Here is a 25,878-nt window from a genome sequence, read left to right on the forward strand (position 1 = left end):
TGAATGGATTGAATTGTCTTTTGTCAGAAACACAGTGTTGTTCTTCAATTCACACTTTTCTCTTCTGTTAAAATGTACCTGTTCTTCTGGGAGTATGTTCTTTGGGAGGGTGCATATCAAGAAGCATAAGCTGGTATGACATCTCAAAAATGTGTTTATGTGTATGAATGTATATATATACACGTGTGTGTGTGTGTGTGTGTGCGTGCGTGCGTGCGTGCACCGGTCACTATTTGGTTACTAGATTCTACAGATCTTGTCTTGGAAGTAACCTCATGACATTCTCTCTTTGACTTCCCTTTTCTCTTGTTAATGCTGTTTTGTAATGCAAGTTTTAAAAGAGAGCTCTTTTAAAAGTGATGTTCAAATATTTAATGATACCTACACTAAACCTTCTCTTTTTTCTTTTTAGTATGACTATGAATATGATGAAAATGGTGACAGAGTCATTTTAGGGAAGGGCACTTATGGTATCGTTTATGCCGGACGTGACCTGAGCAATCAAGTCAGAATTGCTATTAAAGAAATCCCTGAGCGAGATAGCAGGTACAGTAATTGTGATTAATCACTTCTGCTTTCTAAAAGATTTGAGACTTTTAACCAAAATATTAAAAAAAAATAGCTGGGCAGTCTGATTAACAAAGGTCTCTCTGAAAAGTCTGCTTGTTTAAGTTGGCTGCCCCGGATGGTACCATATCTACCAAAATATATAACTCACCAGTCTTTATCCTTCCGCACACTGTCTTGTGTATTCTGTGTGAATGAGTGAGTGAGTGAGTGAGTGTGTGTGTGTGTGTGTGTGTGTGTGTGTGTGTGTGTGCGTGAGAGAGAGAGAGAGAGAGAGAGAGAGAGAGAGAGAGAGATACAGGTATGCATATTATGGAGAAATTGAGAAGACAACAACTATGAAAGTAATAGACAATAAAAATCAATATAACTTTATTATTTGAATTGAAAGAAATATGAAAATTCTTTCCCACTAAATATACTTTATGTAGCAATTTTGTAAAATTATTTTTCATTATATCTATCTATCTACATTTCTATGTGTTTATGGGGCAGTGAGGTGCCACAGTAGATAGAGTGTTGGGCCTGCAGTCAGGAAGACTCATCTTCTTGAATTCAGATCTGGCCTCAGGCACTTACTACCTGTGTGACCCTTGGCAGGTCCCTTAACCATGTTTGCCTCAGTTTCCTCATCTGTCAAATGAACTAGAGAAGGAAAGAGCAAACCACTTCAGTATCTTTGCCAAGAAAACCCCAAATTGGGTCATGAAGAGTCAGACATGGCTAAAATGACTGAATAACAACAAAATATACATTTACATTTTTCCTTGTAAATACATCTCATTTTAGAAGTATGGCCTCTATTTGAGTCAGAATGGTATAGTTACCATATTGTGATTATTTCTACTAGTTTTTATTCTTTATGGTGGTATTTGTTTCACATTATCCACTTCCTTTAAATATGAAATGACGTGTTTATTCTTGGTAAAGTAAAAAAAATTGTGTGTGAGTGATATAATTCTTAATTGAATAGAAGTGATTATATAAAGAAAGACGGTATAGTTTAGCATATAGAAAGATGGCCTCAGCATCAGGAAGACTGAGGTTCAAGTCCCATTTATGACACATACTGGCTGGGTGGACAAACTACAATACCCCAAGCATCTCTCTCTGACTGCAATTTGAGAACAGTGGCTAATCTGCATGGGTAGTTTCCCCATTCAGAGTTCCCTAAACAATAGAAATCACAAGCCTAGACCAAAAATGTATATAAATTTGTCATCACATGACATATTAAGTATTCTCAGAGGCTAAGCATATGTAATATGTTTTTGGGAGAGAAGGGGGAAAGATGTGCAAAGCCCTCGAAACACGATATCGCTATGTGTCCCGTGACAGTGGCTGGTAATTAGAAGGTGATACTTAAAGCAATCAGTGCTGCCCAAATTTTGCACTAATCTGGAGAGAAATACTTTTTAAATCACCGCTGCTACCCAGGGATATGTTATTACCTGGCCATATGTGTGCATACACACATTTGCACAGAGCACATCAACAAAATGGTAAACCAAAACACTAAACCAATCTTAAATAAAATTTTCCCTAGTAGAACATGCTGAAAAGGAATGCAATCTTTCACTATTAAAACTAAGAGCTTGAAGAGTTAGTGAAGGAAATTTTTTATACTTTATTATGTTTTCTATACCGTACTGTTATACTTTCTTATGCTAGATTGTAGAGAAACTTACTATCATGTTAGCATGCTATATATAGCACAGAAATGTATTTGTCTGTGCTCTAAAGGGGTTTAATATGCCATTAAAAAAGAGAGTTATAATTGCTAAGAAGTATAATGCTTTGGCTATGAATAATGCTACAATTAAATAATCACTGGGTAGTTGGGTAGCATTATCTATGCTGAAAGACGTTATCTTTGCAAAAATGGCTGAGGAAAATAGTTTCTGTCTGAGCTCTCTTCCTATACTGAAGAGGCCTTGAGAACTATTGTTCTCTGGTCTCCATTGTATAAACATAGATTAGTCAAAGGCACAATTTCATACCTGGTTGACTTCCCTGCAATACCCAGTACACTCCTTAAGCACACATCATTGGGGTAGGTGCTTAGGCAAGGCTATTTTGAGTATTTCCTCCAATAAAAACTAAAAAGGTGGATTTATTACAAAATGTCTACTCAGCTCCTAGCACAGGGTATGGTTGACATTTAATAAGTCCTCAACAAATAATCATCATTATTATAATTATGTATAATAATTATACAACAAATAATTGTGTATTATTAATGATTAAACTGAATTCCAAAGCCAAATGGAAATTACTATTCTGGATTACTTACAGTTTTGTTTTATCTGTAGCCCTGCTTTCCCCAGCTAATCGAGGGTTAATTACATTTGGTTTTCTATGTCTCTGGACGAGGACAGACTGATTTTGTCTTTTGTTCAGTAGCTAGTGCGTTTGAAAGTCATAGAAATAAAATTTGGAAATCTAATCTAAACCTCTAATTTTCAGATGGAAAATGAAGTAAAGAAAGATGCAGCAATTTAGCTAAGGTCACACAGCATTGCAGGAATGAGACATACTTAATTCAGATTTCTTAATTCACAATCTACAGTTCTTTCTTCTGTATCATATTGCCTCCTTTAGGGAGAGGGGGTTACTCAGTAAAGTGTAAGATCATTTGTTCTTAACATTCTTTATATTTATAATCATCCAGTTTCCTTGCTTTAAATGATTTTTTAAAAAATCTGTGTGCACAAGATCATAAAATTAAACATCCGTTACTTGATGCTCATCAGCATGAAGCGTGATGGTCTACTGAATTCTTATAAATGCAAAATGATTAAAAGAAAGAATTCTTGGTTTGCAAAATGTTTTGAATATTTCTTAGAAATTTCTGTGAGAACAGGGATATGACTCTCTTCTGACTTTAAGGGATGCTCTTGTATGGTGATCAGGAACTCTGTCTTTATCATTTAGAGAATTTGGAATTTAATTAGTATATCAGGGGGCAGCTTGGTGGTACAGTGGATAGAGCACTGCCCCAGGATTCAGAAGGACCTGAGTTCCAATTCATTCTCAGACATTTACCAGCTGTGTGACCTGGGCAATTCACTTAACTGTGTTTGCCTTGAAAGAAAGAAAGAAAGAAAACAAAAGAAAACAAAAGAATTAATATATTGGAAGAGTCCTGTGTACATGCTCCATCCATGTATTTGCTCCATCTCCTACTCACCTTCTATGTAGACTAGACATCATATTTGCCATTGAGCTATCTCAGAGGGATATTAGGAGTGTCAATGAAATAGCACCAGTTAAGTGTTTCCATGGAGATAAGCGCTCTATAAATATATATATATATATATGTATATATATATATATATATATATGAAATAGCATTTTTGTTCAACATTTGTAGCATTCAGTCTTAAATGTAGCGTGTAGTTGAGGGTCATTACTTTGATTATTAATGATTTATCATGCTCTTACCCTCTCCTGTCCTTGATGTAGGAATATAATGGGAAAATTAAAATAGTATTCAACATTTCCAGCTGCATATCACTGACTTAAAAGATAATTATAGAAAAATGTAAAAAATTGTGCTAAGACATATCCAGAAGAGGTAGCTAGAGGGTACAGTAGATAGAGCTCTGTGCCTGGAATCAAGAAGGCCTGAGTTCAAATTGATCCTCAGACACTTGCTAGCTGTATGACCTTCAACAGATCACTTAACCTCTGCCTCAGTTTTGTTATCTTTAAAATGGGGACAATAATAACACCTACCTACCTAGGATAAAATAACATAATATTTTTAAGTATTTTGTAAACCTTCAAGTGTTAAGTAAATGCTAACTATTATCATCATCATCATCATCTTCATCATTACTACAAGATAGCTAATGAGTTGAAGTTTTGAAGAAGAGTTAATAGGTGCTTTTTTAAATTAAGCATATATTTGGATTGTAATAGTCTATCAACAGCTTTGGCTTTGTAGCCAAACCAGAAAATCAAGAACGAAACGTAGGAGGACATGTGACTGGACAGTGAGAACAATGTTATTCCCTCACCAGTTAGTTGGTATTTGTGGTTAGCCTTGTAGAGAAACTTATTGTTTACGATTTCTGATAGATCTGTCACTCAGTAATCCCGCAGAAATGAAATGCAGATGTATTTTTGGACAGTCTGCCATTTTCTACACGTTGGCCTGTGAAGCAACTGTGAAGTCTTTTAAAAATAGTGAATTCCAAAGATATTCCAAAAGAAAAGAATTTAACATGTTCTAAAAGGTTTATAGCAGCTCTCTTTGTGGGGGCAAAGAACTGGAAATTACAAGGATGCCCATCAGTTGGAAAATGGCTGAATAACTTGTGGTATATGATTGTGATGGAATACTACTGTGGTATAAGAAATGAAGGGCTCAGTGATCTTAGAAAACATGGATAGACTTGCACGAAATAATGAAAGGTGAAACGGGAAGAACCAAGAGAACACTGTATACAGTAACTGCAATATTGTTTTAAGAACGACTTTGAGCAAATGATTCATTCTGGCTATCATAAATGCCCAAATTAACTATAAAGGACATATCAAGAAAGATTCTATCTGCATCCAGAGAAAGACTTGATGAATAGTAGTATGTATAGAATAATTTTACATACATACACACACACACACATGCATGCACACACACATATATATACATATATATGTATACATGCACACGCACACCTATTTGTGTCTAATGGTAGCCATCTCTAGGGCAAGGATGGGAGGAGTAGGGAAGAAAAAGAAGAAATTTATATGATAATATTTGTTGTATATTTGAAAGGAATAGCAGGTTTTGCATAGTAGATTAGCAGTTTTGTGTATAATCATCTTTTTTATCGTACCATGATATGGAAATACTTGTTTTATTCCATAAATTAAAAACAAATAATTTTTTAAAAAAATTGTGAATTCCCATTTAATACCCTTCACACCTTTTAATAACCTCAGTACAGCAAGGAAAAAAAATGATTCCTTAGGCTTTTAGACTCACCACTATTCCTAGATGTCTAAGATACTCTTCTGCCTTTATCCCTCTCTCTTCAGTAGTATGGTGGATTATATACTGCAGCTACATAGCATTCAAGATAGAAAGGTCTGTCTGAGAGTTTGACAGTCTTCTCTGTGAGGCAGCCACTGTAGTGGAGGAATGGGTGTGTGTGTGTCTGTATGTGTCTGTGTGAAGCATGTATATGTGCGTGTACCCTCAAATATATCATGCATGTATATATGTACATCTATATTACTTTGTGATTTATATATGAACATTATGACAAAATCCTTGAAGAAATGTAAAGGTCTTTTTTTATTTGTTTGTTTTGGGACTAGAGCCCATAAATTTTTATTAAAGACATTGGCATAAATAAAAACTTACTCCTACCAACAGTCTCCTGGGACTTCTGATGTGATTACCAGCATGACTACTTTGGGATTCCTCCTAAATCCCCATGAAGGGGATGTAATGGCCTCATTTGAGCATATTGAGATGTAGATGCCTGGTTTATAGATTGAGTTATCATTCAAAACCCACAGTCTAATAAGGTACTCTTTATCCTTCTGTTGAGTTTATCTGTATTTTAATGACTTCCAGATATTCCCAGCCTTTACATGAGGAAATAGCATTACATAAGCACCTGAAACACAAAAATATTGTCCAGTATCTGGGCTCATTCAGTGAGAATGGCTTCATTAAAATTTTCATGGAACAAGTTCCGGGAGGTAAGTACTTTGTTTGTTCCCATTTTTATTTTATGTCCTTGAAGGAGAATAGTAATAAAAAGTTTTTAGAACCATGTGATCATTTCAGAAAAATTATGGGCTGATTTTACAGCTAGATAGGAGGTTTGAAGGGGAAAGTGAACAATTGAACTGATTGGTTAAATGGCATAAAATAAATTTGAACTTTTTATTTGATCATAAATCATTTTAAATATGATTGACATCACAAATTAAGGGTTTTTTTTTAAAAACTCCTATAGGAAAAAAAGACTGCTTTTCTGTTTTGCCTTTCCTTCCCATTATACTGTTTAAAACTCCTGTTTTTAATTTAAAAAATCCTGTTATTACTAAATCTCATCAGAGATACTTTCATCTCAAATTATCACTTATCTTCTGGTGTTCACTCATATCTGTTTAAGATATTTGATTTTAGAAACAGCTGGGTCTTCTTTAGTTGGAAAGGAATTCAGACAAAAAGCCCCTTTGAAAAGTGCACAATGAGGGACAGCTAAGTGGCACAGTGAATAGAGCTCTGGCCTTGGAGTCAGGAGGACCCAAGTTCAAATCCAGCCTCAGATACTTGACTTTAGCTGTGTGACCCTGGGCAAGTCACTTAACCCCAATTGCCTCACCAAAAAGGAAGGAAGGAAGGAGGGAGGCAGGGAGGGAGGGAAGGAAGGAAGAAAGGAGGGAGGGAAGGAAAAGTGCACAGAGGACAAGGGTACCAACAAATATGAAGGATCACCAGAACTTGTAGTAATAGAGGGCTATATTCTACACACACACACACACACACCCCATCCCCTGCCCCAGATGCAAGACTGACTCTTTGAAGATTGTATGAAGAAAACTCGGCCTTCCTGAGTGGACATAGTGATTCCTGACTACCTTCTAAGTGCAGGCTGCACCTCCTTCCATGCCTCCCTAAAGGATTAGTCCAGGAGACAGAGTCAGCATACACCTTGCACCCTAGACCTTCCCTTACCTCCTGTCACTAGGAAACCTGTCTTTTGAAATGTTCTCCATTCATCAGTATTACTTGCTCCATATCTCCATTCCTGTAATCTCTTAGGCTCTAGGCCAGCCTCTCTTTTCCAAAGAACTAATACCTGACTTCCAATGCTCCTCTCCAGCCCTACTCCCACCATCTCACTTGGGGTCTTCGGTATACAAGTTGGTGTCTCCTTGAGCACCCTATGTTCCCAGGTAATCAGCTTCCTTAGCTCCCATGTCTTCATCCCATCTAATTTACCAACAGGGATATTGGAGAGAGAGTAGGAGGGAATGTCGAGAAAGAAGAAAAGAAGGCCCAGGATAGTCTTGGAGGACTTACGTGTGTATGAAAGGTAGATGGATGATGATCAAGTGAAGGGGCAGTCAAAGGCAGGAAGAGAGCCAGAAGAAAGACATTAAGGAAACCAAGAAAGAAGAGCTTTTCAGGAAGAGGAGATGGTCGCCTAGATGACTCAAAAATGAAATTAACATCTTTCCCTGAAAACTCTTCCTTCCTCTAAATATCTCTATTTCTGTTAGGGGTATCACCATTCGCTAGGTGACTTGATTCATATCCATCACTCCCACCACGCCTGTATGTCTTTTGTTGTTGTTCAGTCATTTCATTCATGCCCGGTTCTTTGGGACCACATTTGGGGTCTTCTTGGCAGAGAGGCCTAAGTGGCTTGCCATTTCCTTCTCCACTGTGTTCCCATTTTATAGATAAGGAACTGAGGGTAAGTGGGTTAGGGATTAAGTAATTTGCCCAGGCCAGATTTGAACTCAAGGAAGATGAATCTTCCTGACTGTAGGTATGTCACCAAGGCTCTGTCCTTTGTGCTTGCTCCTGTCTTCACTCTCCATACCCATCTGTTGGTGATTTCATCAGTTAAATAGGTAATTTCACCAGGTAACCAAGTTCATAGTTACATAACTGTGTTATGCCCATAATCTTATACTCCAAATTTCCCCAGTCTGATGATAATGTATTGTCCTTCCATCTCTCCCTTTGCCTCACTCATCCCAAACCTATTCTTTGTTGCCGTTATGATCCCCAATTCCTGTATTTCTCCCTGTTTTCTCAGACTCCTACTCTGACCTCATCTCTGTCCTGTCATAGTCTCAACCTTTGTAATCCCTTTGTAACCATTTTAATTATACCCTGTTCTCTACCCTTGAATGCCTTTCCTCCTTGTCCTCCTGCCACTGGTGCCATGCAGTTGTCCTTCCTGCTCTGTCCCGTCCCAGCTTCGTAGCTGTTGCACATCCATAGAAGTCCCTCAACCATGATGACTAGTTCACTACAAAGTGAAGTGTCCCAAATCAGCTGGGCTATCACTGCTACACTACATTTCTATATTGTTTCTTCTGTTGACTGTCACATTCCTCACAATGATTCTAAACTCCCTGAAGTCCCCATGCTTCCTCTCTCAAGAGATGCCCCTGATTCCCGTTTCACTAAGAGGATCAAATCCATCTTTCATGAATGCCTGCATTTGCACACCCTCTTACCCTAAAATTACAGTGCAGTAGAAGGAACATTGGATTTAGAGTCAGAGAATCAGGGTTCAGGTTCTTGCTCAGATACTACATATGTGACTGTAGGCATGTGACAGCCTTCCCCTCATCCCATCCCCACCCCCAGGAGTTTCATTTTCCTCATTCATAAAATGAAGGAGTTGGATTAAGTGGATGTCCATATTTTCTGCACCTCTTCTCTACTCCTTTGCTTCGTCTCTGAGGAAGAGGTGGCCCTTCTTGGCCAGGGCCAGGCTCTCTACTTATTCACTTGATTCCATTGTTCCCTGTATCCTATGGGAGCTGGGCTTTCTTTCAGAATAATTTCTTTCACCACTTTCACCTATAATTTGTCAAGACTTATTAGCTACTTTCCTACTGCCTACAAATGTGCCTGGATCTTCCCTAACCTTAAAAACCCTTAGGTGATCCTGTCATCCACTCCTACTCTTGTCCTATATCTTCCTTCTTTTCATTGCTAAACTCCTGGAAAAATTGGTCTACTGTTTCTGTTTTCATTTCCTCTCCCCTCAGTCACCTCCCCTACAGACACACACATGCCCTACCTGCATCCCTACACAGACACTTGTTTATCAGCACATTACAATCTACCCTCTGACCTCACCACCCAATGAAACAGTTCTCTGAAAGGTTACCAGCGATGGTTTATCTTCTAAATCTCAGTCTTCAATTTCCTTGGGCACTCTATAGCTTTCGCCATCATTGACCATCTCTTCTTCCTGAATGCTTTCCTCTCTTGATTTCCTTCATACATTTCTTCTGATTCTGCTCCTCTCTTTGACTTCCTTCACTTGGCATCATTCATCTACTTTTCATACATATGTGTGTCCTCCAAGATTATTCTGGACCTTTGCTTCTTTCTCTACACCCTCTCCTTTACTACTTTCTTATCTGGGTCCAATTAACCTCTCCGCATGTATGTGTTGTCCTGCTATATATGTTGTTTCCCCTAATTAGAATATGAGTTCCGTGAGAGAAAGTGACACCTCAGTTTACTATTTGTACTCCCAGTACTTATCACATAGTAAGTGTTTACTAAATGCTTTTTCATTCATTCACTTATTTATTTTGCAGATGACTAAAATCTAGCTGTCTAACCCTAATATCTTTCTGGAATTCTGACATTACATGACCAACTGCCTACTAGACATCTTCAGCTAGATGGCCCACTGGCATCTCAAAAGTGAAACTTAACAGGTTTTGCCCCAAACCGTCATCTCCTCTAAATATCTCTATTTCTGTTAAGGATACCACTATTCATCCAAGCAACTAGTTTCATATCCACCACTCCCATATATGTATTGTCCACCAAGCCTCTTTCCTTTTTGCTCCTCTTTTCACTCTGTATACCCATCTGTTAGTGAATCCATCAGTTGCCATAGGCGCAATGATCATCTTTATTATTACTCCCAGATCTATGTATTTAACGCTACCTAGCCTCTCTCCTGAACTATATCATCAACTGCCTATTGGACATTTCCAACTGTGTATCCCTATAGGCACCTCAAACTTAATATAGTCAAAACAACTCATTATCTTTCTTTACCAAGCTACTGCCCTTCTAACTTCCTATATTTGTGAGAACGCCACCAACCTTCTAGACAACCAAATTTACAACCTCAGGATCGTATTGGACTCTTGACTCCATTTTTTTCCTCATACTCAATCCATGACCAAGTCTTACCAATTTTCTTTCTACAACGTCTCTTGCATATATATCCCCTTGTCTCCATTCACATTATACAACCATCCTAGTCCAAGCCCTCATCATATCTTTTCTGTACTGTTGCATTCACCTCTTTATTAGTCTCCCTGCCTCCAGTTTATCCCAGCTCCAATTTGTCCTGTACGTGGCTACGAAATTAATATTCCCAAAGTAAAGATCTGAAAATGGCATAGTCCTCCTCATCACCTACTATCTCCCACTTTTCCTCTACCCCCACCCCAATCAAGATATAGATAACAATAATACCTAATGCTGTTGAAGATTTAGCTCCTGTGGAATCAGAAAAACCTAGATTAAAATCTCATCTTTGATAATTACTACCTGTGTAGTATCCCCAGGATTCAGTTTTCTTCATCTCTAAATTGAGGAATTTGGGTTGGTTGTCCTCTGCGGTGTTTTCCAGCATTAGAGCCATGGTACTAGTAGAATATGAGTTCCTTGAGAGCAAGGACCGTATCATTTTTTTATTTGTACCACGAAGTACAATGATACATCCATAACAGTCATTTACCATCTGTTGAACTCAATGATATGCTTATTGAGCTTTGAAGGCAACTTATTAAATATTTTTTCTCATGAACTTTTTACCCTCACTCATACTCCAGGAAGCCTTTCTGCTCTTCTTCGGTCAAAATGGGGTCCATTAAAAGATAATGAGCAAACTATTGGCTTTTATACAAAGCAAATTCTTGAAGGATTAAAATATCTCCATGACAATCAGATTGTACATCGGGATATAAAGGTAAGATTCTGCTGTTTTTCTTTTCCACAAGCTGTTTGGATAACTCTTTTATGGTTAAAAAAAAAAAAAGGACTTTGTAATCTCTTTTTTTTTGGTCAACCTTAGATTATAAAGTTGAATAAATAAAACTTATAATAATTTATATTATATTTCATGTGTTATATAATTTATGCTGTAAATAAACACATAATATAATAAAACATATAATAACTTCAGTATCTGTAGTCTCAAGAATGCTACCCCACAACAACTGGAGTATATGGTCTTCAAGAGTTTTCAGGTCCAAACATTTTGTCATCCTGTAGCCAATTTGGAGGTATCTCCCTGAACTTCACTGAACTAGTCCTTGGATAACCCAAATACGACCTTATTGTCAAGCATTTCCCATTAGGCCAGAAGTACTATAGCTTATGTTTCAATGGCATAGAGTAGACTTTGAGAAATCAGAACCATCTTCATTCCCCAAGGAGATATTAAAAGAGAACTTTTCTTTTTTCTTACCTAGCCATTTATTTTTGGTGACTATTAATTATCTCTCCCTCTCACTGTATCCCCTACTGAACAATTTTTTAAATCCTCATAACAAATATATATACAGTCCAGGAAAATAAATTCTGGCATTGCCCACATCCAAAAATGTCTGACTCATTCTGCATTTTAAGCCCATCACTTCTCTGGCAAAAGATAGATGAGCAGTCTGTTTCATCTTCAGTCTTCTGGATTGGTGGTTTATCATTGCATTACTCAGATTGCATTGCTCACAAGTCTGAAGGATTGTCCATGCGACAGAACATTCAAAATAATGGAAGAGAAAAAAACGCTTTCTCTCTCAGGTGGTAGCCAGAAATAGAAAGGAAATTCAGCAATATAAAAAGATAAGATAGCAGAAATAATCATACTAATATATATATATATATATATTCATATATATGTGAGCATATATATACATATATGTGTATGTATATATATATATACATATATGAATAACCAGATTTATTAACTATCAGACCTAATATATGGCAACAATAACTGACATTTTTTATACCACTTTAAGGTTTGCATAGCCCTTTACATACATTACATCATTTGATTCTCATAATAATCCTATAAGGTAGGTACTGTAAGTATTCTTATCCACATTTCACAGGGGAGAAAACTCAGGCATGGAAAGATTAAGTCACTTTCCATAACCAACCAGCTAGTATATGTTGGAGGGACAATTTTGTCTGGTATCCTGCCCATTACTCTCTTTTGCCTCTAAACATTTTTAAAAATGCAAATGTGTGATTACTTCTGTATTATCAACCTAAATCCTCATTTTTAGAGCATTATTACATAATGTTATATGGGAGCCTTTCATTTATAACCTAATGTTGAATTAAAACCCTCTATTCTGTAGGGTGACAACGTATTGATCAACACATATAGTGGTGTTCTAAAGATCTCTGATTTCGGCACATCAAAGAGGCTTGCTGGCATAAATCCATGTACTGAAACTTTCACTGGTATGTTGGGTTTTTTTTAAGTTTAGGGTGCAGGTATTTGTAAGAAAAAATTGATGATAAGCACACTTCAGCTTTCATAAATTGTGTCCATGAGCCCATATATGTTTTGCATTTGGCAACTTCTAAAATGGATTTGGTAAAATGTTTATTTAAAAAGAATTTGCTATTTCTGTGGAAAGAAACCCTCACAATAAATAAAATTAGGAGCTAGTATTATGAAAAGACCAATAAAATAGATAAACCAAAAAATAAACACAAACTCTTTAGCCCTGCATCACTATGTTTTATTAGGAATAAAGTGCCTTTAAACAAAACTGAAATCTCATTCAAGACCTGCAAGCATGTCTCTTTCCTGACCTTTGTCATCAACCAAGACCCTGGAGGACTGGAGGTCCTGAATGACTGGGCTAAATTTTGATTATTTTGATTTAAAAAAAGAAGAAGAAAACCAAATTGCCAATATCAAAAATTAAAAGGGAGACTGCACTACCAACAAAGATGAAATTAAAGCAATTAGAAGCTATTTTGCTCAATTATATGCCAACAAAACAAATCATCTCTTAAGTGAAATGGCTAAATATTTACGAAAATATCAATTGCCCAGGTTAACAGAAGTGGAAATAGAATACCTATATGACCCTGTCTTAGAAAAAGAAACTGAACAAGCCATCAATGAGCTCCCTAAGAAAAAAGAAGCCCTCTCCTCCTTCCCTGCTCCAATGACTTAGCCCTGTGCTACTGAGGTCAAAAATTGTAGTCATCTTTGCCACTCTCATTTCTTTTTTGGAAATCCTTTGATCTCTCTGTCTACCTATAACCACTCTTAAAGCCACCAAAAGGTTCTTTCCTTAGCCCTGCCCCTCTGCTAAGCTTCTTACTCATGCATTAATCACTTCCCATTTTTATTATTACAGTTGCCTTTTTCATAGTTTTGTTTACTCCCTGTGGCTCTCATTCTCTATCCCAACACACAAATAACTCTGTCTGCCTTCAATTCAAAAAGAGGAAATGACTCACAAATTCAAAAAGAGATAGGGGAGGAGGATATTGGGCTGGGTACTGGAGGGGAGCTTTCCTGAGATGAGGCAATGCAGGGAAAGAAGCCATCTCTAACTTAGTCATAGAAGGTAGGAGGGAAGACAAAGCCTCCAAAAGCAGAATGAACAGGTAAGAAAAGCAGGAGAATCTGTGGTCTATAATCAATTATGAATGGGATTTGGAAATAGAAAAACACCCATGGGGTAGTAGATTGTCTTTCATGTTAAAAGTCAACGTAGCTAACATATGTTAACTTGCACTTACATGCAAAATTCAACATACATTTATTAAGAGCTAATCACATAGTAGACACAGTGCTAGGTACTAAGGATATTAAGAACAAATCTGCCCTCAAGGAACTTATAGTCTATATGAAGCACAGTGGTCAGGTGTTGTTTTTTTTTTTCTTTATGCTCAGACCCTTTAAAACAGTTTAATTTTCATCTACCAAAAAAAGAAAACTATCTCATTTTTCAGATCATAGATATTTTTTTTCAGATCATAGATATTAACACATGTTTACCTCAATACTTCAGAAATATACTATTTCATTGATATGAGCACTACTTCTGTGGATGCGGATAGCAACCCCTCTTTGTCAGAGTAGGGTTCCTGTGAGTTGCTCTGACCAAAAAGAAAAGAAAGTAAGAAAGAAAACCAGCATGTGATGGGCATCTAGAATGATCCTGTCACAATTTTGTTAAGTTGGCCCTTAGAAAGCAGGCATGCAATTACTGCACCAGAACTTTACTCAGGTACAACTGGTTGGACAAATGAGAACTTGTGCTCTTCTGTGTAGTCTTTGAGACCCCTCAGGCCACCCTCCATGCTACCACTAAGTGTTAGGACTTCAGTGACATGTGTACAGCAGGAAAACTTTGTACTCACCTCATGAGATGAATTTAGATAAATTCATATCCTTCCTGATGGTTACTTAGATGGTTGAAATTTCCTTCTAGTTATATAGTCTTTACACTTACATTGCAGTAAAAAAATCACTTTCACCGGACAGACATAACAAAAATCCATTAATATAATATAAACAAAATAATTGTTTTTTTTTTCCTTAAAGACATACTTTTAAAATTTAGCTCATTTGTTCAGGACTTCCAGTCCTCCAGGGACTTGGTTGATGATGGTCAGGAAAGAGATATGCTTCTGGCTCTTGTAAGGGATTTCAGTTTTTTAAAGGCACTTTATTCCTAATAAAATGTAGTGATGTAGGGCTGAAGAGTTTGTGTTGTTTTTTTTTAAAACCACATTCTCCCAGATTTTATAAACCAAACCAAACAAAAACACTAACAAATTCTTCTGCCTTGTATTACTACATTCTCTTAGAATATATATACATATATGTATATGAAGTAAGGAACATAAATCAAAACCTGAAAGTAATATTAGATATAATAATTAACATTAATTAATATTTATATTCTACAACAAAATATTAATAGAGTACATAATATTACTTTAATTGATATTACTGTCATATGTATAATATTGCGCAGCTAGGTGGCACAGTCAATAAAGTAGTAGGCCTGGATTCAGGAAGATTCATCTTTGTAAGTTCAAATCCGGCCATTGACTAACTGTGTGACTCTGGACAAGTCACTTAACTCTCTTTGCCTCAGTTCCTCATCTGTAAAATAAGCTGGAGAAGGAAATGGCAAACCACTCCAGTATCTTTGCCAAGAAGACCCCAAGTGAGGTCACAAAGAGTCAGACACGACAGAAAAATGACCCAACAATAAAAATAATATTGCTTTCAGGTTTTTATTCATGCTCTTCATGTCAACCTCCAAATCAGAGTGGTCTTTATTCCAGTGTGGGGAGGGGAAATATTTCATTCATAACATGGATCTGTTCAGTTACAACAGTTTAAGATTTCAAAAGTTTTCAGTTTCTTCCTTCATTATCTCTATACACCCATATCTTGGCATCAGACATTTTATATCTTGCCAACACTCATAAAATCTGTGGAGCAAAACCCTACCTTGAGCACACTTCTTACTAACAAATCTGAGACCACAATTTTTTTTTTTTGGCTAGGCAATGGGGTCAAGTGACTTGCCCAAGGTCACACAGCTAGTAAGTGTTATGTGTCTGAGGCCGGATTTGAACTCAGGTCCTCCTGAATCCAGGGCTGGTGCTCTATCCACTGCGCCACCTAGCTGCCCCCCTGAGACCACGATTTTTAAAAATATCAGAAGATGTATAGAGAAAACACTACCAGGGTGTAACACAGATTGCATGCTAAATGCAGAAGACCACCAAAAGGAATAACTTAATATAGTCAGCTTGATGAGAGGTAATGAGCAGAAATTGAATTCACAAAAATTAGAGCTTTAGGGGCAGCTAAGTGGTGCAGTGGATAGAGCACCGGCCCTGGATTCAGAAGGACCTGAGTTCAAATCCGGCCTCAGACACATAACACTTACTAGCTGTGCGACCCTGGGCAAGTCACTTAACCCCATTTCCTAGTCAAAAAACAAACAAAAAAAAATAGAGCTTTAAACATATTAGGTGCCTAATAAATCATAGAATTTGGAGCTGTAAGCAACCTTTGTCCAACCCCTTCCTATTGTAGAAGAAGGAACCTAGTTCCCAAAAGGAGAGAGAACTAATCCACTATCAAATAGCTAGTAAGTAACAGAGCTAGCTGGGATTCAAATCCAGGTTTCTGAATCCAAATCCAGCACTTTCCAATGCAACAGTGGATGTTTTGAATGAATGACAAAGAAGCAGAAGGATGGTCTGAAAAATCTAGGGAAAAAAAGAGCAAAGTTTAAAATGGGCCAGAGTTTATATATAGTGTTGTCAAAGTTAGAAAGACACTCACTGTACCAGGCTGACAGTAACATTCTGTGCCCTAGAAAAGAATACAGTGGTGCAATCATAAATTTTTAGGCTCTACCAAAGCCTAAATGAAATAGCTGGTAACATTATCCAGCTCTCTTTGCTCAGTTTTTCCATGTTCTCCAAGAAGACCTCCAATAACTAATTCTGTTCCCCAAGTACCTTGATGTAGGCAAAGGGTATCTTAAATAATGAACACAAGTATTCTGATCAGTGGAATGGTGTTTTGCCGGTTTTAAATATGTTGGCATCTGGTTTCTAAATCGGTCTCTTGTGGGTAAAGTTGACGTGAATCCTGTTTCTTAGAGTCTAATCAGTCACTCTTGAGTAAACATGGATTTTTGGAAATGCAAAGATGAGGTCCAGAGCCTAGCATATTGGTAATGACACAAAGGCCTAGCATGCCATCAGGCAACTGGCCTCTCTCTCCCTGTTAAGTTCAACAGGGAATTGCAGACCATTTTAGTTACCATAAAATGACTAACAGAGGATAATGGTGGAATATTGTGAACAGAATCATTATTGCAAGAGAGCAAGAAGCCATAGAGAGAAAAACATTTACTGGAAGTTGCATGAGGAACCCAGTTGAGTCAGATCATTCTGAGTGTTTTGTATGTATTTATTTGCCTGTTGTAGGGCAAGGACTGTCTTTTGCCTCTTTTTGTATAGACATATTAAACTCAACATGTCCAAAACTGAATTCATTATCTTTCCCAAAAAATCCTTCCCCTGTCCATAACTTCTGATTACTATCTGGGGTACCACCATCCTTCTAGTCACCCAGGTTTGAAACCTATGTAACATCTTTGACTCCTCACTCTCTCTCACCTCCCATATTCAGTCTGTGGCCAAATCATGTCAGTTATCTTCATGACATATCTATTACATTCTTCCCTTCCTCTGCCATCCCCACCCTGATTCAGGACCTCGTTTCTTCACCCCTGGACTATTGCTGGTTGATTGGCTGTCTTTCATTCTTGAAGAAGACCAAAATGACATCACTAGGTTGGAGTCAAGGTACAGTGTATCTGCTTGGACCAGTACGAGCTTGGAAGGCTCCGCCACAGATTGGGCACACATAGTCCACATGAACATTTGGAGTGGAGATGTCTAAATTTGCACGTCTCCCATTTCTTTTGAGCTACTGTGATTCTGCTTTGTTCGTGCTTTTTTTGATGCAGGAATGTCATGCTGGGCAGTTCTCTCATCTCTTTGATCAAATATAAAATCTTCCGTTTGATGTTCAAAACCCTTCATAACTCACTCCTCACCCACTATTTTTCCAGTGTTCTTATACCTCATTCCCCACCCCCCACCTCCACATAATTATGCAATCCAGTGGCACTGGCCTCCTTGCTGCTCCTCAAACAAAACACTCCATCTCTTGCTTGGCATTTTCACTGGCCATCTCCTAGGCCTAAGGTGCTCTCCCTCCTTATCTCTTTCTGCTGACTTTTCTAACTTCTTTCAAGTCCCAGGAAGCCTTTCCCAATCCCCTTTAATTCTAGAGCATTCCCTCTCTTTATATCTCCAATTCATCCTGTCAGTATCTTGTTTGTACATTTTTACATATTATCTCTACCACTGGACTGTGGACTCCTCGAGAACAGAAACTGTTTTTACCTTTCTTTGTAACCCTAGTGCTTAGCCCAGTGCCTGGCACCTAATAGGCATTCAGTAAATTTTTACTGACTGACTAATGAAGTCAATAATTGCTCAACATTAATACAGTTTAAAACCAGCTCATTCATTCTGTCTTGGGTCCGTAAAGGATGCAAGGGAGAGGGGCAGCTAGGTAGCTCAGTGGATAGAGCCTCCTGGAGTAAGGAGGACCTGAATTCAAATCTGGCCTCAGACACATAACACTTACTAACTCTGTAACCCTGGGCAAGTCACTTAACCCCATTGCCTAGCAACAACAAAAAACAAACAAACAAACAAAAAGAACGAAAGGGAGAGCACGAGCATCAGCCTCTGATCCCCTGTAGCTCCATCAGTTTGAATATGAGACTTAGATAATTCCTAAGAGCTGTCGCTTGGGTTCTTTTCTTTAGTTAGAAATGAGGGAAAACACTGATATTGCCCATCTTCTATGAAATTTATGTGATTCTTTGGGGAAAGTCAAGACCCTAATCTGGGTCAAAGATCATGCAAGTTCTTTCCTTAGTTTTTTGCTAATTCAAATTGAGGAAAGACAAGTTTAGTACTTAAGTACTGATTAAGTGATAGTCCCCTGAAAATGGGTTTTGGAGTATATTGCTAATTGGCATTTGTTGTAGTAATTGAGCTTTGATTATTCTGTGCAGCTGTTAGCTTTATTAGTAGCTAATTCATGGGTCTTAAAGGTAGAAACTTAAAGAAATTCCTTTAATTCCTTGCAGAAGTTGTTTTGTTTTGATTTTTTACACTAATAGGTGATGGTACAATGTGATTCATAAGAGATATTGATGATAGGCATACAGATTGTGAAAAACCTTTTACTTTGGTCAAGAAACAGAAAGTATTGAAATAGCTTGCATAGCAAAAGGCTCAGAATTTGAAATTAATTGAGCATGGCATCTTAGAAGTTTTTCCCCATCATAGATTATCTGAGTAGACTGTCATGGAGCATGACACTTGCAGAAAGAGGAAAGAAATAACAAGTTCTGTTCTTTATTTTGCTTCTGACAAATTGCTGGACTTTGGAGGAAATCATTTAACATATTGGTGCGCCACTTGGCACTGTCTGGGAAATGGAAAAGCATGTCACTGTCACCAAATAATGTTGATTATCCGTTTTTATTCTCTTGATAAATAGAATTTTAATAACATTACTATTTTAGGCCCTTTTTCTCCCCTGTAGAAGGTAGAGACCAGCAAAGGTGAAAACAAACCCAAAGCACATTTTACAAAATATTTTATCACTATAGAAATAAACTCAATAGAAAATATATTTGTACTATTTCCAGGTACTCTTCAATATATGGCACCAGAAATAATAGATAAAGGACCAAGGGGATATGGAAAAGCAGCAGACATATGGTCTCTGGGCTGTACAATCATTGAAATGGCCACAGGGAAACCACCATTTTATGAATTGGGAGAACCTCAAGCAGCTATGTTCAAGGTCAGATTTTTCTTTGATGTCTTATTTCATTAATGTCCTATCTAAATTGTGATATGCACAAAAAATGATGGTTAGATATTATATGTATGTATATATGCATTATATAGACCTATGTGAGAAATATTGAAAGTTTCCGAATTACATATTTTCAGATCTCATTGGATGAGGTAAAATTGGATTTAAATAATGCAGCCTTAGTATGACAACATATTAATACATATTTGAGGAAGGGTGCATTTATATTAGTATATGTATGTGGTATGAGAGTTAGTATGGATAAATGAAATGTACAGAAAATTAAAAAAGGAGTTCATTTAAATTATGATTTCATTTGCCAAACTTTGCCAGAACTGTTACCATAGTTGCCGCCAAGTAATTAAATGGCTCCATTTAGATTTCTTCTACTCTCTCTACTATTCCTTTTATTCTGTTGGAGGCTTTAATGACTATTGTAGTCAGTAATCATAAGTAATATGTACGTTGAATTTTAAAATTTGCAAAGTTCGCACACCTCGTAATATTCATTTGGGAGGTGTACTAACTTCCCAGCTTACTAATTGTGTCATCTTAGAAAGATGAGCTTCAGAGAGAGTAGGTGACTTGCCCAGGGTTATAACGCTAGAGAGTGTTAGACCCAGGTTTCAAGTCCAGGTGACTTGATTCCCAATTCAACACCTTTTCCACTCTATCTATAAAATTATTTGGATCATCAGACCGTTCAGTTCATCAAGAGTAAGCAGCATTTTCCCTTGGTCTGAACTAAAATCTGCAGAGAGCATTTTGATCATTCAGTCAATATCTTACAGAAAAGATTTGTTCCGTTTTTGCCTGTGACCTAGCACACATTGTGTGTGTGTGTGTGTGTGTGTGTGTGTGTGTGTAATACAAGTCTTAAAACGGATTCCTTCTGCTGGTAGCAGCGCACGTACCCTTAAACAAGACATTGAAGTACTCCAGAGGTAGTGTGTTTTTTTAGAAAGTGGGATACTCTTGGAGTTGGGAGAGTCAACTCTGTTTCTGAATTTGGAAGACTTAAGTTTGAGTCCTGTCCCCACAGCTTGATGTGTCTGTCGCATTGGAAAATGATTTAAATTCTGTGAACCTTAGTCACTTCATCTATAAAATGGGCATAATCACAATTTTATTACCTATTTTGCAGGGTTGCTATGCAAAAAAAAGTCTATTACAAATCTGAAAGCACTCTATGAATTTGTTATTATAATAGCTTAGTTTTCTCGATTCTGAAATGGGCTTAAATGTGTATATCCGTAACATCTTTTCTAGCAATGCAGTTTGAATAACACATTGTTACAAGGAAAGTGAATTGAGCTCTCTGGGGAACAAAAAGAAGCTATAAATTACCCTTTGAAAGCTAAGCCTAAAAAACTTACTAGTCTACAAAAAGTATTTCACTAGCCATCCCTTTGGGAAATTTGCAGGTATAAAATAAATAAAACCAATATTTTCTCCTGCTTGCCTGGCTTAAGTAATCATTTCTCTTGACCAGTAGTTGCAAGGCAGTTTTTTTGTAATCAGTTATTATTATAGTAATACAAGAAACCTCAATTCCTGTTCCCTTATCCCTGCTTCAACATCCTTCCTGACACATAAGGCCCAAGTAGTAACTCTTTGGGAAATAAAGCAAGAACTCATCACTACAGCTGTTGTTATTGTTTGCCCTTCATTCTCAAAGAGAACCATGACATTAGGAAGGTGATACCATGACTTGCAAGTGAATTGGATCTAAGTGAGGGAGGGCTGTGAAAAGTGCAAAACAGTGGACCCACAAAGTTTCCTTTGTCCCTCCCCACCATAAAAGAAGAGGCTTGCTAAGCCCAGTTTTAACAAACACCACCACCATTACCACCACCCCTGCTTGGATCTTTGGAAATTAATGTGCCAAGGGAGGAGCTCTTCCTGTGTTCTTCAGTCTGCCAAATAAAATAAAGGGGGGAAAAACTCCATAGCCAGAAAGTTCTACCATGTCTTCTATGCTTATTCTTCTACAAAGGGGGATTTGGGTGGAGAACAGCGGGGGGAAAGGATTGGGTGTGTGGCAGCAGGTACCCAGACCAGTGACTTCATTAGTATGGGAGAACTCCCAGGGTCGAAACTTTCTTCACTGTTATAGATCAATAGTCTTGAGCATTATCAGGAGCACTGAACTATTAAATGACTTATCTATGGTCACATACAGCCTGTATGAGTCAGAAGTAGGACTTGAATCTAGGGTTTCTCATCATCATGGCTAACACGATCCACCATGTCAGTAATTCTTAACCTTTTTTGTGCTATGGTGATAGTCTGATGAAGCCTGTAGACCCCTTCTCAGAATAATGTTTTTAAATGCATATGATAAATACATGGGATTACAAAGGAAATAATTATATTTAAATAAATATGAAATTTTTTCCAATCGAAGTACATGGTCCCAAGGTTTAAAAAAACAAAACGAAACAAAACCCTGCATTGTTATTCTGTGTCATAGAAATGGGTGTTTTGATAGTTGTTATGCTGTTTTTTTCCACTGGGAGATTTATCCCATTTGGGAAATTTTTCATGTGTATTTTTCCACATATCATATGACTTCTTCTGGTATATAATTAATGGGGTATAATCTGATCTAATGGTGACTTTTAGTAATTTTTGAATTTTTCCAACCATAGAGGGTAATATATCTTATGAATTTCTATAGACAGCGGGAGCTAGAAAAGATCTTTGAGATGCTTTAGTAAAATATGCTCCCATTCCCCTCCTCCCTTTAAATTTTATTTATTTCTTCCAGTTATATCCCAGTATACACCACATCTACCCTCCACACCACTGAATCCCTCTTCTTAAAAGAGAAAATCTTCAGCAAAATCCAACCAACAAAGCCTCTATGTCTGACAAATTATGGATCATTCTGCACCTGTTTTCTACCATTTGTTAACCAAGAGGATCTAAATGTTTTCTCCTCCTTTCTCTGGGAACGTGATTAGTCATTTCAACTCATCTGAATTTATCAGCATTTTAGTGTTTTTATTTAAGTTATTATAGTCCCAATACCCATATTTTGTAGATGAAAAAAACTGAGGCCCAGAAAGGAACAATGATTTGTATGAAGCAAGTTAATAGTAGAACTGAGATTGGAATCCAGTTTTTCATACTAACACATCAATATTTGTCCAGATAACACCAGCCTGCTTCCCTGTGACAGCCAATATATATGTCTGTATGCATGTATGCATATATATATATATTTGTATATATATATACACACATATTATATATTTATATGTGCATTTTATATAGTATATATAAATGTATGTATGTAAGTCTATATTCATATGAAAACTTTGTTGAAATCTCATATATATAGACACACATACATTTATATATACACACATATACACACGTTTTTGTTGCAGTATTTCTACTTTGGGAAGCTTAGGAAGCCTTTTTGTCTCTTCATAAATTACTTATTCTCTATCCAATATGCCATTAACTAATTATAATAATAGGAAATAAAGGAGTTAGCCAGTATTTCATTTTAATGTCAGTTGCTATTGACTGCAGAATTTGTTTACAAACAGTTTTTAGCACATTATCTACTTTATAGACTCTATGCTGTATTTGGTTCTCCTAGTCCTGGCATCCCAGCTTGTCGATTTCCTTTTTTTTTCATGTCAGTGAAGAGAGAACATGTGGTTCATTTGTAACTCAAAAAGGACTCATTTAGAAATAGTGTATCCTGGGGCAGCTAGGTGGCGCAATAGATAGAGCACCAGCCCTGGAGTCAGGAGGACCTGAGTTCAAATATGACCTCAGACACTTGACACTAGGTAGGCAAGTCACTTAACCCCAATTGCCTCACCAAAACAAATAGTGTATCCTCAATCAAAAGTATGAAAATATCAATAATTAAAAAGAACAAAGCTTATCATAGGAGAAATAACATGAAAACTTCAAATTAGCAGAAAATAAAGCCATATTTGTCTTTTAAAACAAGTGAGGCACATGAAATATCAATTTTTAATCAAAATTAACGAATTCTTCTATCTGTCTTAACTGTTTAATTTGTGAGGGTCTTGCTGGAACCAAAGGATGTTCACAATAAATTCTGGTGGACAGAACACTGACTTATGACCAAAATGTCTGGGTCTCTTACCAGCTTCACTAATTGTTCTATGACTCTTTGGTCAAGTAAAAGTAGGAAGGTCTTTAGTTAGGGGATTTAATGAATAAGATATATGCATAGGAGGTAAGAAGATGACATCCCACTTAGGGGTAAGGCTTGTGGTTTTATTTTCTGTTTCTTATAGGTGGGGATGTTCAAGATACACCCAGAGATCCCTGAGTCAATGTCAGCAGAGGCCAAGGCTTTCATATTGCACTGTTTTGAACCAGATCCTGACAAAAGGGCCTGTGCCAATGATTTGCTCGTTGATGAATTCTTAAAAGTTTCCAGCAAAAAGAAGAAGACACAGCCTAAACTTTCAGGTATGTACCTGCGTTGAAATAGGAGTGAGTCAGCAGACCTGGTGGCACACACCTGTAATCCCAGATACCTAGGCGATTATGACTAATGGGTCACTTGAGATAAGGAGTTCTGAGCTAGAGTAGGCAAAGCTAATTGGAATACCTAGGAGGCTGTGACTGATGGATTGCTTGAGATAAGGAGTTCTGAGCTACAGTAGGCAAAGCTAATTAGGGAGCTACGGTGTTTGGCATTAACATGATGAAGTTGCGTAAGGAGGGATGAACAGGCCCACACCAGAATGAAGCGGGTTACAGTTCCTGTTCTGATCAGAATGGGACTAAGGCTTTGACCTTAAAAAAAAAATAAAGGAAAAAAGAAATGGAGATGAGTCTAAATCACCAAGTCCTGTCTGAATAAAGTGTCAGGTAGATTATAAATTTAGGTGGCACAGTGGATAGAGTACTGGCCCTGAAGTCAGGAAGATTCATCTTCCTCAGTTCAGAGCTGGCCTCAGACACTTACTAGCTGCATGGCCCTGGACAAGTCACTTAACTCCGTTTGTCTCCCTTTCCTCATCTGTCAAGTAAGCTGGAAAAGGAAATGGCAAGCTAGTATTTTGCCAAGAAAACCCCAAATGGAGTCACGAAGAATCAGATATAACTAAAATGATTGAATAACAACAAATTTTAAATGAATAATTGTCCCAGCTGTCACTGGAATTAGAGATGATCATTACCTAAAAAGTCAGAGAGACTGTTCTTGAGTACCAAAATATTGTAGTATCATAGCATGGTGTTTGAGGGCCTAATTATAAATTTCAAAAGTGAAAGGGCTACATCTTTAACGTCCAAATGCTGTAAGTCCTGTTAAAATATATGAGATTCAATGCTTTGTTGTTGTAGCTGGTATCTAGACGACACTAAATAGAACTTTAAAATGTTCTTTTAGTTGTTGAGTACTGTAAATGGCATGTCTCTTCAAGCTTCAGGTATGAGAAAATGCCTGCTGCACCTTCAAGAACATCTCTAACTACTGAATAAAAATAGATGAAAAATATTATACAAGTATTTTACAAATTATACAAAATTTTTAAAAAACAGTGCAGTGAAAGAATATCCCTTTAAAGCAGTTTTCTTGGGGAACTGTCTCCTCTGCCCTTCCCCTAGAGGGATGTCATGGCCAACCACTCCTTAAGACTCTTCATGGAGGCAGCATGGGACTTTGGAAGGAGCACTGGCTTTGGAGTCAGAAAACAGAGGTTCATGTTCCACCTTTGACACTTCAGTCAATTCCAACATTCATTCAACAAACATTTATTAAGCACAGACATAAAAAATGAAACCATCCCTGCTCCCAAGGAATTTATATTTTAAAGAAAGAAATAGCAAGTACATGTGTGTGTGTTTGTGTGTGTATACACACACACATATATATACATATACACATACATACATATATCTATATATATATCTATATCTATATATATGTATATACCCCAAATATGAGGAGAATAAATACAGAGTAGTTATTAAATACAACGTAGTTTGGGGAGGAGGACACCAGCAATTAGGGGATCAATATTTTTTTTTTTAATTTTTATTTTTTCAAAAATTTTTTTCCATATGC

General features: G+C 37.1%; 1 protein-coding gene across 1 annotated transcript in view; it reads left to right on the forward strand.

Annotated features, from left to right (window-relative positions):
- The window catches only part of MAP3K5 (mitogen-activated protein kinase kinase kinase 5), a 283,087-nt gene that overhangs the window by 210,882 nt on the left and 46,327 nt on the right, over positions 1–25,878 (forward strand). Inside the window, exons 15-20 of the mRNA XM_020987151.2 lie at positions 413–546; positions 6,158–6,285; positions 11,149–11,285; positions 12,685–12,790; positions 19,633–19,790; positions 24,095–24,272. Coding sequence (XP_020842810.1) covers positions 413–546; positions 6,158–6,285; positions 11,149–11,285; positions 12,685–12,790; positions 19,633–19,790; positions 24,095–24,272 — 841 coding nt within the window. The remainder of the gene's footprint in view (positions 1–412; positions 547–6,157; positions 6,286–11,148; positions 11,286–12,684; positions 12,791–19,632; positions 19,791–24,094; positions 24,273–25,878) is intronic.

The sequence above is a fragment of the Phascolarctos cinereus genome, unplaced genomic scaffold, assembly GCF_003287225.1.
Source record: "Phascolarctos cinereus isolate Bilbo 61053 unplaced genomic scaffold, phaCin_HiC Scaffold_5;HRSCAF=322, whole genome shotgun sequence".
In the NCBI taxonomy this organism is placed as follows: domain Eukaryota; kingdom Metazoa; phylum Chordata; class Mammalia; order Diprotodontia; family Phascolarctidae; genus Phascolarctos; species Phascolarctos cinereus.